The 17,437-nt window shown below is 43.3% G+C and overlaps 1 protein-coding gene across 2 annotated transcripts in view; it reads right to left on the reverse strand.

Moving 5' to 3' along the window:
• Window positions 1–17,437, reverse strand: part of LAMB3 (laminin subunit beta 3) — a 53,678-nt gene that overhangs the window by 27,896 nt on the left and 8,345 nt on the right. For both annotated transcript variants that reach the window (XM_083617329.1, XM_083617328.1), the window contains 2 exons: window positions 889–1,003; window positions 560–633 (listed from right to left, as the gene is read on the reverse strand). In XM_083617329.1, the coding sequence (XP_083473455.1) occupies window positions 560–633; window positions 889–1,003 (189 nt within the window). The remainder of the gene's footprint in view (window positions 1–559; window positions 634–888; window positions 1,004–17,437) is intronic.

Consider the following 17,437-nt stretch of genomic DNA (forward strand, 5'->3'; position numbering starts at 1 on the left):
CCAACCTCTTCTCCTCTCTCCTTGGGAGTGCTATGGGCACCTCTGCTGCTGCCCCTGGTCTCTGAGTTGCATCCCTCCCTGCCCCAAAGAGATGTGCCTCCTCACACTGCCCCACAGGGGCATAGGACTTGTCTGTCCATTCCCAAAAGCAAGGGCTGGTGGACTGGCTGGCTGGGCTCCCTTGCCCAACTTGCTTGCTTACTCTGATGCCGCCTCAGCTCCTGGCAACCAGCACCCCCTGACCAGCCCCAGAGACACCATTCGCCTGCGGAGCTTGTAGCCAGGGCTGCTGCAACAAACAGCTGCACAAGCCTTTGGGAGGCAGAGACGTGAGAGGGCATCAGAGGAGAGAGGGAAAGAAAGAGGGACTGAGGACAGTGTTGCCCGCAACACCACTGACCACCATTCAAGGCACTCCAGAGTACCATGGCACACTGGTTGAAAACCACTGGTGTATGTAACGTATGAAGTCCTGATAATATTCAGCTAAGCTTCCAAAAGCCATCTGAATTCAAGTTTATACCCCCAGTAAATAGTGTAAGAGTTATTATTCACATACCCTGAAATCCATCAAGATGCTATCAAGTTGGAACTTTTTATCCAAATCTAGTTGGAGAAAGACAGGATTCTCATCTAAAGAGAGAGAAAAGAGCAGTTTTTAGAATAGCAGGTTGTGAAAACAAAATTGCAAACGGATTTTCCCATTAGTCAGGTCATCCATTTCCCCTTTGCATTTAATCCACTGAAACCCAAGCCCTGTTTGCTGAATCTACACAACCCTTGCCCCACTCAACTTATCATTGCTATTCTATGCTATCCAACCAAGACATTGTCCAGAGCACGTCCACACTGTTTGTTTGGTTTTCTTGAAGCAAGGCAGAGGCTTACCATTCTTGGATTGCCACCAGCGCGTATTTCCTGCAGAAGAGAGGACATTTTCTACCCGGTGACTGTTGAATACATGAGGCTTTCTGGAATCACATCGGCAACATTTCATTTGCCACTAAAAAAGAACAAAAGGTGACTAGCAGATTAGGATGCCTAGGAAAAAGGATTTCCATGAGGCCAACACCTTGCTAAAGCTAAGCAGGTCTGTGTCTGGCCAATGCCTGGATAGAAGACATTTGGGGGGGGGGGAGGTGTGATGGGCTTCTATGATACAGCAAATGTGGGATATAAACATATGAACCTTTATTTCAATTTAAGTAAATTCAGAAGTCAGGTGCATGGCCATACAGTGCACCTTGGATAATTCAGGAAGGAAGAAAATGTTCACTTTGAATTAATAAACTTTTTAAAAAACAATTAAATAGAACTTTATTGAACAATGAACATCAACCTGCACATCAATACACAATAATATAAAATATACAACCTACATACACATACTTTACAAGAAAAAAAAGAAAAAGAAGAAAACAAAAGATGGAAGACAAAAGATGGAATAAATAAAATATACTTCTGATTATTCTCATTGTACTGTTTATTATTTTGTTATTTTACCCACAGTGCCTTGTTATTATTTTATTTTTCCAATTCTTTACAAAAAGTTCTATTATTTGTCACCAATATATTACAAGAATCACTCGAGGTCTTCCAGGAGATTTTTGTTATCACAATAATTTTTCAAGTACTCTTTAAATACTATCCATTCTTTATTCACCTTCTGCATCGAATATCCTCTAACTCTCCCTGTCATTTTTGCCAATTGCATGTATTCTATCATTTTTACCTGCCGTTTGGTTTTTGTGGAGAATTTGAATTAATAAACTTAGTGATGGTGGTGTCTCCTGTTGCTGCTGAGGACCCTCAAGGGTGCAAAGCAGGAGTGTTTTTTTCCCTAGCTCTGATACCAGATATTGTTTTGATGTGGGAATGCCAGTAATTGAACCTGGAATTTCATGCAGGCAAAGCGTGGAATCTTCTATTGCACTGTGGAAAACTTTTCCTTTTCATCTCCATTATTTTTTAAAATGTATTTTTATTAAAGGTTTTCTTGATTCACAAAGGTGTGTGTGATGTCTGTCTTTTGTATTTTTTTTCCATTATAAAAATCAAAATTTCACCAAACTTTGGAGACAGAAAGTTGAGGACCACATACACAGAGAGAGAGAGGTGCACACAACCATATAAAAAAGCTTAAAACTGAACATAACAAAGGTGTCCCAAGAGTCCAAGTAAGGATGCCACTCAAACCTCAAGAAAAGCAGAGCGTAGTTTAATAGATCTTAGCGCTTGGTGTATTTTTACTGTATTTTAACCAGCCGAGTTTCCTGGAACTGTTTTGCCTTGTTGCGTACCATTCTTGCCTGACTGATAAAGGGCAGTATAGTAATGTTTTAAATAAAATAGAAATCAATACCAATTAGGCAGTATGTCCTTCTTCTTGGGTTGTTCAATATCTCTGAGATTACGTTACTGGAACTCTAGATTCAGGAGACCAATGCTAAGTAGATCTAAGAGCTGAAGCTATGCCAGATAGATTTGACATCCTTCTTCATGGGATGCTTTGGGGTTTAAGGTTTGTTACTTAATGGCCAAAAATATACTACAGCCCACTGTACAGTAGAGATAAGGGAAACTCTAGAGTAGCGGTTCTCAACCTGTGGGTCCCCAGATGTTGTTGGACTACAACTCCCATCATCCCTGAGCTCTGACCTTGCTAGCTAGGGGTGATGGGAGTTGTAGTTCAACAACATCTGGGGACCCGCAGGTTGAGGAAGGCTGCTATAGAGTGTAAAGCAGTGATGGGGAGCCTGCAACTCTCACGGTGTTGTTAGACTTCAACTCCCATCAGCCCCAGGTTGCATGGCCAATAGACAGGTCTGTGGGAATTGTAGTCCAGCAACATCAGGGGAGTCACATGCTCCCTATCCCTGATGCGGAGAATGAGGTCCAAGGGCATGAGCAAAAGGGTAGAAAGACATGGGTTGTAACCACTGCTACACTCTGAAATTTGGACAGCTTGTCAAGAAATGTCAAGCTTGTCAAGAAAACAGATTTTTTAAAACAAAAAACAGAACATGCCTTGAAGTTATAGAGCCACTTTACTAGTTGCCTAGTTTAAAGGATGACAGAGTAGAAAAAGAATGGGCTTCAGTTCAAGGGGTGAACACCCACTGTTCAACTGTGGTGAAAATGGACTTCTTTCCCCCAGTTTCACATGTGGCCACTTAGTATTTGCTCAACTTCAGATCCCCCTAAACACAAAGGAGAACAGTACATTCTGGCTCACCGGTTTATATCCTTTGTTTGGTACTCAAGATTAAATTTGCACCTTCAATTTAATCAGAGAAGTCTTCAGACCGCCAAAAATGTCCCTGTGACAATATTTGCCATGCAGCAGAAGGTTAGCCACAAGTACCCAACTTTGCAGTGGTTGGTCAGGCTTTTGTGGTGGGATGTTTCATTTGGGCAAACAAAGGAACCTTTATCTAAATCTCAAGATAGCTTGAACCTAGACCCTTTAACACCCTCTCCCCCAAAAAAGAGTCAAGCAGAGGTTAGGCAGCTTCAGTGGGTGAAAGGTTACTAGGTGGAAAGTCAAGCTGAGCAAATGTCACCCCTCAGCTGGAGTGAGTAATTCAAGAAGCAGGCCAGGCCTGGATATCCCCTAATGGTTTTGTGCACAAATGGCTTAGAGAGACTTCAGTCCCAACTTGGCAAACAAATACTAAAAGATGACAGATCCGGTTAAGTCCTGACTCTTTAAAGAATTTGTTTTTAAACAAAAATCAGGCTATCTGGTGACTTAGCAGATGCCTATTTATTATTACATTTTTATATCCTACCTTTCATCCATGGAGCTCAAAGTTCTCCACCCATTTCATTTGCACAGCAACCCTGTGAGGTAGGGACTGAAACTGGCCCAAAGTCACACAGTGGGCCCTGCCTCCCCTCTAAAAAGAGCTTTCTTAGAGGGGAGGCAGAGGCAAACACCTGGAGAGTGCAGTTATAGAAGTCCATGGCCTTTACACAGGTGCAGAGGTTCAATATAATGGACTCTCAGCTCATTCATCATTGCTCAGCAATACCTGTTACAAGGTTCATATTTAGGACAGGAACCTTTCATCTAGCATACTCTTATCTAACCCAATCCATTTTAATTTACTATCAAAGCTGCCCCAGTTCCCTCTGAACTCCATACCCATGACATGTCCCACAATACTATGGAGTTTCCTGTAAGGAAAGACGGACATCTGCTATAAACATATTTTTTTGCCACATTCTATGCACTAGAGCAGCGGTTCTCAACCTGTGGGTCCCCAGATGTTGGACTACAACTCCCATCACCCCTGAGCTCTGGCCTTGCTAGCTAGGGGTGATATACCCCAACTTCCCCTACAACAAGGATAGCCAGCATAGTACTGTCCAAATTCTGCCACACTACAAAGCCCACCATCCCTGACCATGCTGGCTGGAGCTGATGGGAGTTGGACTCTACAGTGTCTGGAGGGCACCATGTTGTCTATTCCAGTCCTATAATGTCACAGAGGATGCTGGGATGCAACTCTTAGCTTGCACGTGGTCTTGGTTATCCAGGGTTTTGTATGCTGTTTCCAGCATTCCAGCACGATGTGCAATGAGCTCAGAAATGTGCAGGTACCATCCAGCACAGCCTCCAATGCTTCATCTCTTCCTCTGGTGCCAGCAGCTTTCACCTGGCCACAGGTGAAACACAGACCGGCTGGAGGAAATGGAGCAGGACAATAACTGAAGATTGCTCCCATCACTTGTTTCTCCTTACAGTTTTAAACCCCTGCTCCTGCCATTGTTGTATGAGTTTCCCTCAACGAAACGTGAATAAGGTATGTATTGAAACACCAAGGGAGATTGTCCTTCTCTCAGGCTCTCTCAGAAAGATGGAACCCTTCAAAATCTTGCCCGTTTTTGCTTAGCACAATATACTATGCAAAAAGTTTGCTAGAATTCCAGCAGGACCTTGCGTTCCCTCAAATCAAGATCACGCTAATGCCAGATGTGCTGCCTACCAAGTTTGGATGCCTTCATGCCCAGACACTGAAACACTTGGACCCTGAAATAATCATTTCATGTGGCAACCCACCACAGTGTCGAAATTGTGCTCTTTTTCAATATTTGGGGAGGCTAAAATTAACACTGGGGGCAGACGCATGGGACGTTTACTTTCTTGAGCAAGCTGTGTAACCTTTCCACTGCTTCGGAGGATATTTTCTGCCCATTGTTGAAACTGCAGCTTTCATGAGGAGTTGTGTGTCTCAAAGTTCCTCTGGGAAGATAGGGTCCCTGCCCCGGAAACTAAAACTATGGATTTTATTTTGGCTGAACTGAAGGTCACCCTGCTTTGGAAGATCTCTACCAAGTGCTTTGGCTGCCAGATATAATGGACACATCACAATTGGGAAGGCTGACATTTGACAGAAATGCACAAATCCCGTACTCACCACTTATTTGGGGTCAAGTGTGGTTGTGGCTAAATGAACAGGGCACAATCTCTATGATCAAGGATACAGACATATGAAGGGTAGGCTCAAGAAGCAGTATTCCCACTGTACTGAGGCTATGGGACACAGGAATTGAGCCCACATTAGGGCAAGAGGATCAAGGAGGTGAAACAACTCAAACTGTAGAGGGCTCAGTAGCCTAACCACAGAGGCCACAGGAAGTTGTGTTTTTTCTTGCAGCTGACCCAGGAAGGGGAGGACATGAAGCTGCCGGCTAGTCCCCTTGCCAGGAACAGAGAAGCAAGGGCCTACTCATGAGAAAAATGGTGGAGATCTCCTGAACCAATGTCCTCTACTCTTCCCTATCACCAGGAGATAAGGAGGAGTGGGGAACATTTGTCAACTTCTTTCATTCTGTTGCCTTTGGTAACCAGTTGGAACCAAGAGATCCCATGGGGAGGGTGCAATATAATATCTCACTCATTGCCTATTCAGTCCTTTACATTGCCTATTTTCTCTCCAAGTATTTGCCTAACCCAGAGATGGGGCACCTGGCAGCCTCCAGATGTTACTGGGCTCCAACTCTTATCAGCCAGTGGCCATGGATGACAGGAGCTATGGTCCACAGGTTCTCCATCCCAGGTCTAACCTATGATTAGAAGAACTGCGCAGTGCACTTGAGCCTCGTGCCAGGCTATTTGTTTCTCCTATGCAAATGTATAGACCTAGCAGTAACAAAGGTTTGGAGAGGAACTCCCTCCTACCAGCCTACTTTTAGAAGTGAGGAACTTTTGGTCCTTCAGGTGCTGCTGACCTACAACTCCCATCAGCACTAGCAAACATGGCCAGGGTGAAAATGTCTTCATGCTCATGCAGGTACCTTGACCCTAGGTTGTATATCCAGTTGTAGTTCAACAGCACCCAGAGGGTGAGGTTCCCCACACCCACTCTAGATCCATGTTTTCAGGGCAGGCTTGAGTGTTGAACCTAAATTCAAGGGAAAGCAATCAGGGGAAGGGAGATATGGGAGACGGAAATGGCATGGAGAAGGAGGGCTTCCCCCAGGCACCAAACCTCCCCAGTTGCAAATCACAGCTCTAATTTGCACGGTGGGGGGGGCAACAACCAGGCTTTAAAGATCTGAAAGTGATGTAAAAGGCTTGGTTTTCAAAGGTTATAAATTCCACACATAGAGCCCACTTCTGAATAAGGGGGAAACTGTGAAAAAGTATTCTTGTTCATGCAGGTACCTTAATTCTAGGTTGTATGTCCAGCTGAGCAGATAAATGTCTGTGAGGTGATGAGTCAGAACCATCAAGACAGTTAGATCATCATGCTTGCAGCAAGGAGTGGATTACCATGGACAGATCCATGGAATTCATCTAGCTCCACCCTCATAATTCACTACTTTGTCTTCCAGCTGAATGTTGGGCCCCTAATTTTTTCTTTTGCATCGAGATAACACTGCATCATAAGATACATAGTCTTAGAGCAAGTTCAACACTGAGCAAGTTGCATGGCTGCATATTTTGCCCCATTCACCCCCAGTGCTTTGGTCTGACCAGGATTCAGGTTCTTTTTCTATAAAGGTGGACATGGATTGGACAGCCCTTCAAATAGAAGAACTTTCAAAAGGAGGGCTCTGTAGGCCATATAACTGTGCCCCCCGGCAGCTCAGATGTAAACAAATTGGGCAGGGTGAAAGACAGCTCTGTGGGGTTTCACCAGTTTTTACACTGTCCCTTTAAGAGCAATTTGAGCTGCAGCAATTTAGCCTGTGATAATATTTAGCTCCATGCTATGAAAAGACTCCAGGGCTGATTTTCTACAAATCAGATGCCAGCAAAAAGCCCAGGAGGGACAGACTAGGCCAGGGTTGCTGTTGTTGTTCTTTTCTGGCTAGCTGGCAAGTCAGTTACTGTGGTTCTGCAAAATAGGCAGCCAAGAGGAAAGCAAATTTTAAAGAACAAACAAACGTCCTGTGTAAAAATGTGGCAAAGGAGTACCCAGTAAGGTAAGAACATTTCAGGAAAAGCTGAAATTCCTGAAAGCCGGACATGAAGCAGCAGAACTATACTCAGGATAAAATAGCAGGGCTGTACCCCCAATTTGGCTGAATCCCAAACCAAACTGGGGCTCTTCCCAATTAAACCCTAATTAAACATGCAGTCAAGCAGTGAGGAGAAAGGCAGGAGGAGGAATGAATGCAAGCAGCTTTAGCCCAAGTACAAAGTTAATACAAGCTCCTTATAGCAGTTTTATGTGTGACTGTTTGGGTGCTTTTTGCATTATGTGCCTCTCTGCAGCTGATCACTTGCATTATAATGCAAGGCAAATAGCTGAGCAAAAAACACTCACCCCCACCCACATTGTGCACTTCCACAGAGGCCTGTTTCCTCAGATGAACTTGCACATTGTTTATCCCAGTGACCTTGGAACTGAAGGAAGGTCATTCGCCTCAAGGAGAGAATATTAAGCTGACTTAGTGAGTAAATATATGTATAGCCTCTCCAGTTAATGGAGCATGTGGGTGCATATTAAACCAAAGGCAGAATTGCAACATCTCAGCAAAGCTAGCCTTCCATCCTGCTTCCTCTAGCATGAGAAAGCCCATGTATAAACCTTTGGTGCTTGGTTGGGGCACTTCATGGTCACGTATTTGGCCTTATCTCTCAATCCCAGCCTGTCAATAACCAGCTTCTCAAGTTGAGTATTTCTATGGCCTTTGTGCTATTAATGGAACTGTTCACTGTTGGCTTCAATGTGTCAGGGAGGAGCTGGGATGCTACTTAAGACTTTCAGAAAAAAAGAGAGTGAAAAGATCTATCAAGAATTGGCAGGATCGGGACTGTGAGGAATTATATTTCAGCTCAGAGCAAGGTCATCCATTAAAGCTGGGTTACACAATGCTCTTTTTATATGCCTAAGTCCGGTGAAAATATAGCATCAAGTCGCATCATACAAGACAGCTCCAAAAATAGAGCTCTCAGATACTTTGCATCTCTGTGAGCAAAGGGGAGTGTTGGCCAAGAACGCCATCCAGGGTGTCAAAGATGATGTTATATTATCCCATTAATTCCCTCCCCATAGCTACCATTGCTTTTTTAAAAAAAAAAGTCAAGGTACTAAGTAGTTTCCCAGCATGCATGTTTACTATAAAACATGTGTACTGTCATGCACACATACTTTTCACTGAACAGAAAATTATATCCCTGTAGGAAAAATGTCATGTGGCAACAAAAGCAGTTCTCACTGTATGAAATGGACAGAGATAAGAGAGAAAATTACACACAAGATTTCCAGGAAATTGATACTAGCCCCGGGAATGTAAAATATCTACTCAACCCTGAATATAGCTGGGTGCTTATAAAGTGATACTGAGTTATTTGAAATATTCTTTCAGTGATAAGCATGCATTTCTAAAAGCTCACCATAACAAATGGCAGAAGCCTTTCCCCGCCCCCAATATATCATGAGTTGCTAGAGTTCTTAGGCTGGAGCATGAGAGAAAGTTATTCCTGTGCAAAATGTATAGCCATGTTTCTTTGTTCACCTGCTGTCGGCCAAAACTGCAAAACCAAGTAGTGAGTGAACAGGAACTATTCTAACAGGAACCTCTTGAACACTCCACCACTGCTGCATTCTATCAATGACATGTTGCAGAATACTCCTGCAAATAAACAACAGTCTGGAGGGACCACATGATCCAACCTTGGAGAACCTATGGCCTTCCAGATGTTGTGGGACTCCAGCTCCCCTTAGCCCCAGCAGGCACGGCCAATGGCCAGGGGTGGTAGGGGGTCTACAAATGTCGTCCAGCTACAACTGGAGGACTACAAGCTCCCTATTGCCCTCTAGTTCTAGATCTAGTTCCATGTTGTCACTATCAGAGCAGCCATGCCTCTGAATATGAGCAGCTGGGAATCACAGGCGGGCAGGATGCTGTTGCACTCATCTCCTGCTTGCAGGGGCCCCATTGGTATCTGGTTGGCCCCTGTGGGAACAAGATGCTGGACCAGATGCACCACTGGCCTGATCCAGCAGGCTATTCTTATGTTCACCAATGATACACCATACATTCTTGGTTATTCCACTACCGTCAAAAAGATTAAACTCTCTGACACATACCTGTAGCCACACAGTCTTGTCTCAGCCCCACCTTGAAACATATCACTCATGCACAGTGCCTGTGGAAAACTTATTTTGCAGCTTTGGCATGCCCATTTAGAGATACTGGCTCTAACACAGTGATGTTGACAAGGCCTCACTTAAATTAAAAGAATGAGCTTGGCCCGTTCCCAGTATGTTGCACAGAGAATGGGGAAACAGCCTGTAATCTTAACTCAAGTACCTTTAAAAATGCTGGAATTGATCTTAACTCTGCATGCCGTAATGATTTCAGCTCCGTCTGGAACCAATCCCATGAGGGCCCTGTTATGCGATTTATAGGCTGACATTTTTAAGAGATGCCGTGCAAGGACACGAGCGCCGTCCTTTCAAGAGCAATGGACTGTATAAATCAAGCTGTTTAAATCAACATTATACCATTTAGTTTGCTGCTTTCCCCTGATTAAAAGTCAGATTTACCACCTGATCTAATAATCAAGTTAACTGCATATGCCTTAAACAAACATATACGAGGCAGGAGCATTTGAGGGCAGCAGGAAATTAGTAACAGTGCACACTTTGTGTATGTAAACCGCTAATCGATGTGCCAGAGTGGAATGACTCACACAGTACATACTGTAACAGTGCATACATATAATCACCGTATGAACTTTGAAAGGTAAATTTGCTTGGTATCAGGCTTAAAAACAGCCATATCTTAGCCCAAAGACTTTGCTAGGTGTGTGAGGCACCTCAGAAGGGCTTCGCCCTGAAAGGTAGCATGGCATTATCTGAAATAAAATAAGTCATAGAGCTGCAAAGCATGGGACTTAAATAAGGAGAAAGGTAGCAGTCCTGATTCCCTGCAAAGTATCAACTTAGGTTCAGTCACGGTGCATGAGGTGAGGCATCACCGCTGCCCCATCCTCCAGCTGCAGTGGTGCTGCCACTCTCTGGGACCACTCTCTGGCACACTTGCACCTGCCACTGCTGCCAACTTGGTGCTCCCCCCCTCGCAACCTATGTGCTCTATCACAGTTCTGGTGAACAGCAGTGCCGCCACAGCCAGGAGGGGCACCAGGACAGCTTAAGTGCCTGAAGGTCTTTTGAAAAACCAGCCTATCTTAATATCATTTACACACACAAGTTGCTAGCAGTTTTTCAATTTCTTCAGACAACTGTTCTGCTCAGGGTGGCCCGGTATCCTCTTTTAGAAAGGGCAGCCCTCTGTTTGTAAGAGCTGTCCAGTCCAAATCCAATTTAATGTATAGATAAAGAGCTATAAGAAGGGAGAGCAGGGGCATTGAAATTGACCATCAGCTGAGCTTTCAGTACTGGGCAACTGACTGAGCATGCAGAAAAAATCCCCAGTCACAATCTCTCCACTATGGTGAGATTCATTCTATTTAAATTATAGTAATATTTCTAAATTTACATCTATACATATAAATTAGCACAGGCAAATTTTATGCAAAACTGTTTTCTCTTTTCTCCTCTTTTATTGGTGATGTTTAAGAGACACACCCACCCACTCACAAATAGTTTCACCTATTTTCATCTCTCTGACTACAACTCAAAAGTCAATCCTGTGCTTATTTATCACATTCATACCCCATCACCCTTCCAAGAAGCTCAGGGTAGCATAACATTTTCCCCTTACAGAAACAAGAACAACTGAGAACCAACAAACTGAGTTTGTGACTTGCCAAAGGTCTCCCTCTGAGTTTAATGGCTAAGCAGACTTTTGAAGCAGTGCTCAGTTTATCTTTCGGCTGCTATTTTGTTGATGTTTTTTATATTGTTTTACAGATTTTTACTGCTGTATCATTTTGTTAATCATATGTCTTTTGCTTTAATTGTCATATTTAGCTTATTTTTTAAGTTGTTGCTTTGTTAACACAGTTTTATAGACTGTAATTGTTTTACTGATGATTTGTTGATTGTTCTATGAGATTTATGCTGTATTTGTGATGTTCTATTATGTTCTGTCATGTTATCGTAAGCTGCTTTGGCATTCATTTGAATAAAATGCAGTATAGATATATAATCAATCCCTCAATGAATCCCTCATCATCCACATCCAACCACAGTAAGTCCAATCAGCAAATTCTACCCAATGCCAAAAGCAGCTTTTGGTGTGTACCCTAGTATTTTCCCTGACTGGACAGAATCTGAAGAATTAGTAGCAAGTTGCAATCAAAATCTAGAGAGTGGTGCTGCTTGAATCCGATGAAGCAATCACCCTAACTTCTATTTCATTTGGCAAACGTGCAAGCGCTCGTCTCAGAGACTTGTTCACTCAGCCTTTTCTCCCCCTTCTTCATAAGAAACTTGGGGGGGGGGGGGACTGCTCAAGCAACAGATTGGAGAAACCACAACACACCAGCCAGCCATTCTTATGTGAATGCTGGGCTGAACAGTGCTGTCTCCTTACCACTGCAAAGAAACACACATGAAGATTATGGGCTTCTGCAGAAGACCAACAGCCTTAACAGATGACATAAACGGAAAGGCCAGGAAAGGCCGGCAAGGATTTGAACTGTACAGGTTAGAGCACATCCCTGTAAAAAGGTGATGCAAGCAAGGAATGCCCTAGTGGAAAGGTTTGTTGCTGTTACTGGAAGCTCCCAATTCTGTGCTCTGGAGTATGCCAGCTGAAGCCATGTTTTTCCACAAAACAAGTGAAACCTGAAAAGGCCTTCAGAAAATTCCTATCTACATGCCTCAGTTCAATATTCATAAAATGGAAATATTAATAACCTATATGAGGTTTCATGAGACACAGGTTTGTTTGTTTTTTTATGAAAGTGGGTGTTTTGAATGTTTCAAATGTCTTGTTATCTCTGGATAATATCCAGCAAAATTGACACCCACAAATTTGTGGCTTCTGGAGAGGCTGGAGAAATTGAGGTCACTTTAACCCAGCTCTGACATTACACTTTTTTTAGATTCTGCCCTTACTTCAAGCATCTTAGGGCAGTGCACATGCTTCCCCCCCCCTCGTGTTTTCTTTTCACAATAACCCAGCAAAGATGGTTAGGCTGAGAAAGAGTGACTGACCTAGGGTCACCCACTGAGCTTCATGGCTGTGTGGGGATCAAAACCCAGCTCTTCCCAGTCTTAGACCAACAATCTAACCACTATACCATTCTGACTTATGATAAAAGCCAAGGAAGAAGAAGAACAAGTATGATTAGTTGCTTAATAGCTACGTATAGTACTACCTCTACCTGTCTTGAAAAGTTGCTGTAACTCTTTTGCCGTAACTCACCTGTTTCTTTTTATGATTTATAATCTTGTCCTCAGCCTGTTTACTCAGAAGTAGGTTCCACTGAGTTCCATAGGACTTGTTTCTGAGTAAGCAGGCTTAGGGCAGTAACCAGGGGTCAGCAACCTAAGGTCCATGGGCTGATAGTGGCCCACGGAGGTCGTTTGACCAGCCCACGAGCTGCTCCCAAACCGAGCCACCCGCTCACGTGCTGCACTAAACCGGCGCAAGGCGGAATGGGGACTCACTTCCACGGCGCCAGAAATCATGTCTACGTAGATGCCGGAAATTGTGAGTGCGCACACACACACGCAATCCGGACCACAGAGAGATCTCCGCAGGACCAATCCAGCCCAGGCAAGATAAACCTTGCCGACCCCTTGGCAGTAACTGAAGTATGTTAGGCCCCACAGACAGTACCTGACACTTTCCTTGGCTTACCATGTGTGTGTGTGTGTGTGTGTGTACACTGACATAGTTTTCTTATCCTGCCATATCTCAGATGATAAAAGCATCTTCTCACTCTTTGTGATTATCATGCATTAATAGCCCCCTCACTGCCAGGCAAGATAATGGTGAGAGAGTCTGATGTCCTTGACCTAAGGCAAACAGCAGTCTTAATATCCAAGGCCTCTCATACAATAAACACTGAGGAAAGTTAGACTGGCGAGTTCATGTATAAGCCTCCAAGATTATCTGCCTCACCATAAAAAGCTGGAACTGTGGAAGGCACTTCACATAAAGATTGAAAATGGAATATTTCAACCAGCCTCTCAGCTGTTTTCCCTCCCTGCCACTGAAACTATCCAAAATGGTATCATACTGTAATATTTTAATGCTCCCACCACTATTTGAAAGACAATCAGAGGCACCATGCCTATTACAGAGGCACCATTACAGCAGGTACCAGAAGGAGGTTAATTATATGATTTCAGTCAGCTCGATAATCTGCCCCCAGAGCTGCCACTTTTTTCTGGGAAGGCTCTCGTCCCTTTAACCCTAACCCTAAGTAGTTAAGAGTGCTGAGTGGAGACTGAGGAGACCTGTGTTCAAATCCCTGTTCAGCCACAATCCACACTGAATGCCCCTGTGCCAGCCATTACTTCTCAGCCTAAAATCTACCTCACAGGGTTGTTGTGAAGATAAAATAATGGAGATTTTTATCCCACTCCTTATTGCATTGGGATGAGTCACAACAATTTAACACATAATACACAATAAAAACAAATCCACTTTAAGTTATAGCCAGCTACCGTTTAAACTGGATATTTGACTGGTTTTTACTACTCTCTAAGATTAGAAACTGCTTTAAAAACCTTTGTTAAAAAGTGCAGTTAAAAGGGTTTTTTCCTTAATTAAGGAGCAAAACAGACAGAATTTCAACTGAAGAACACTTCCTCATGACTCCATCTGTGTGCTAGAAAAAAACATCACCAGTTAAACCTCTGCCTGTCCCATGGCTGTTAAATGCATAGCAGCCTTGCCAGGAAAACCAGTGGCAACCCTGGCAACCCATTTTTATTGACCCAGGATGAGAAAGAGATGGAAACTAATGTAGGATTCTAATAGAACCCAAGATTTATCTCTTGGCAAGCCAGAATCTGAGGTCAAGCACCTCCAAATCACTGATCAGGATTAATGCCCCCTTTTGCATAATTTGCAATAGTGGAAGTGGAGGCTGCACTTTGCCTAGTCCTGGGCGAGAGGCTGCCTCTGTGGGGGTACAAAGTATAAAGGTTAGAAGGAATCACAGCCAAAGCAAAGGCAGCAGACGAGAGGCTCGGGATTGGAGTGCTTCCATCAGCACGGAACTTACCAGGATTGCAAAAGACTCTGGGACACAAAACACACACTTTGGGACACTTCTCTTATTGGCACCAGACTCAGACAGTGCACATTGGCCAGCAGGGCAGAGTGTGAGGAAAGCAAGTAAGCTAATGCAGCCCCTCCTCCCATACCCTGTGCAGAGGTTGCACCAAAAAAAAAAAAAAAGGACTTTAAAACTTTTCCACCGTTTGGCACAAAAGTGAGGAACGTGATACACAGCCTCATTAACAGTACACCAGGAAGCTTGGGGCCCAAAACAAGGGGGAAGGGCAGATGGATGATGAAACTGTTGCCACTTTGTCTTCACAGCACTGACCTATTAAGCTGCAGAGCTGATAAAGAGCAAGTGGCAGGCACATGCCAAGTCGGAAGACGGTTGCCATGTCCCAGTCCTCCCAAATCCAGGTGGCAGCATTTGAATATTATGCAAATTTCTTCCAATTCTATGGTTAAGCCAACCAAGCACGCTCATTTGGGCATTTTCCACCGAATGCTTTTGCATTGGCTGCTCCTGGTACATATCAGAAAAGCTGAATGCGTGCAAAGTGGAAATGTACCTGATGGACTTCTTCATTTCATGGAAAAAGGGGCTTCTCTCCTACTGATCTACAGTGGTACCTCGGGGTTAAGTACTTAATTCATTCCAGAGGTCCGTTCTTAACCTGAAACTGTTCTTAACCTGAAGCACCACTTTAGCTAATGATTTCTGTTCTCATCCTGAAGGAAAGTTAACCCGAGGTACTATTTCTGGGTTAGCGGAGTCTGTAACCTGAAGCGTATGTAACCCGAGGTACCACTGTACTTTTCTTCACTGAGAGCACAGAAAAGTGTGTGTGTTTGGGAGACCAAATTTGAAGGTAACATCCAGACAGCTACTATTATGAGTCATCTTTAGTACTGAACATGAACGCAATCAGTGCCAGAATTATGTATAAACTAAACAAGCTACAGCTTAGGGCCCCACTCTCTTGGGGGCCCCAAAAAATTTTTAGGGGGAAAAAACTGGATGCGCATTTCTAAAATCAAAGATAAAAAACAAATAAAATAAAACCTACATACAGCAACAGTGTTTTGTGTTGTGTAGGCCCCTATGATGTAAGTAATGGGTCCTGCCTGCTAGCCTGCTCCCTAAAATATCACTGGTTTGCTCATTTCTATATATAGGGTACCATATAGCATATATTCAACACAAAAAACAGCGACAATTTGTTGTTGACAAAGGACAGCTGGACATATAAAGGGCCCCATTACCTTCAGTACCTTAGGGCCTCATCAAACCTAAGTGCAATACTGAACTGCTGAAACGCAGGTCAGTTGTGCCGTGGTAATCAAATTCCTTGTAAACCACCTGGGTAGCACTGCACAAAAAGTCTTCTCATGAACAAAGGTAAAACAAGTTTGCCTTCTCAGCCGCAGATGGGCCATGACCGCAGCGTTTGATTCAGGCCTCCTTAGAAACACCTCATAACTCTGCCTTCCTGTTGTATCCATTTTTAACCATATATCCCTGCGAGCCAATACATGCTCAGAGAAAAAAACTAGAGTTGCTATCAACACAGTTTCATTTTTCACCAATAACATTTTGTCCACTTGTTTGGCACTTAATCAAAATAAAAGGTAAGAGAATTATTGGGTTCGCAGTGGTGACATGGAATAACAGTGGTGGCAGGGGAATATAATGGACAGCCCCAAAACACAGGTAAAGGTTTTATAGCCTTGGTGAGATCATCTGATTTTCTCAAGGTGCAAGACTCCACAAGTGCATGGCCTTGTTTACATAGGGCCCTAGTACATAATTTATCCATGCCATGGGGCACAGGAGCAAGCTTTGGACTTACAAGTTTTACCCTACCATACTCTAACATTTAATGAAAACTGGGGCTTTTTCTGAGAAACAACAGTGTAAATACCGGTAGTTCCTTTTCATGAGGCCCACCCACCATAAAAATGGTAGGGAGTGGATTATGCACACAGCCCCTGCACATGTAGAGACTTACAGAGGCTTGGGTTCTCATTAACTGTGAGCCATTGTATGATTTCAAGGTGCCTTCCAATGTCCCACTGCATAGCTGTCACATGTGAACCAGCCCCGTGTGATCCACACATGATGATCTGTTGGACTCTTAAGAATGCACACACAGACTTATTCAGTGGCAGATTAATAGGAAATTAACAGAAACTGGCTGCTTAGAAAGTGAGACACCAAGACTCCTATAGCTGCAGCTCCACCCACCTCAGGAAAAGGGAAGAGATAGATGATAGATAGATGATATAGATAGATAGATGATAGATGATGATAGATGATGATGATAGATAGATAGATGATAGATAGATAGATGATAGATAGATAGATAGATAGATAGATAGATGATAGATAGATAGATAGATAGATAGATGATAGATAGATAGATAGATAGATAGATAGATGATAGATAGATATAGATAGATGATAGAGAGATATAGATGTAAATTGACCAATGTTTAATGGATTAGCTCTTTTAACTGCTAAAATTGACACAGCAAGGCATCAATAAAGATACTGATGGGTTGCCATTTTTTTTCCCTAGCAGAAATCCTATGTCTTGATGAGACCATCACCTGCCATCTGAATTTTTGTTTGTGGTGACCAGAGAAAGTGCTATTATAACACCCTTTTCAAAGAAGGCCCACCTAAAGACCTCACTGCTATCATTCAAGTGCCATGGGAAAACATTTCTAATTTCCCAGGCTTTCCAGAACTGCTAATGTAAGCATTCTTTAACTCAGACCTGCTTGATACTATCTCCTTGAATGAGCCATTTTAGTTTTCATT

Source organism: Podarcis filfolensis (assembly GCF_964270895.1).
Source record: "Podarcis filfolensis genome assembly, chromosome: 6".
Classification (NCBI taxonomy): domain Eukaryota; kingdom Metazoa; phylum Chordata; class Lepidosauria; order Squamata; family Lacertidae; genus Podarcis; species Podarcis filfolensis.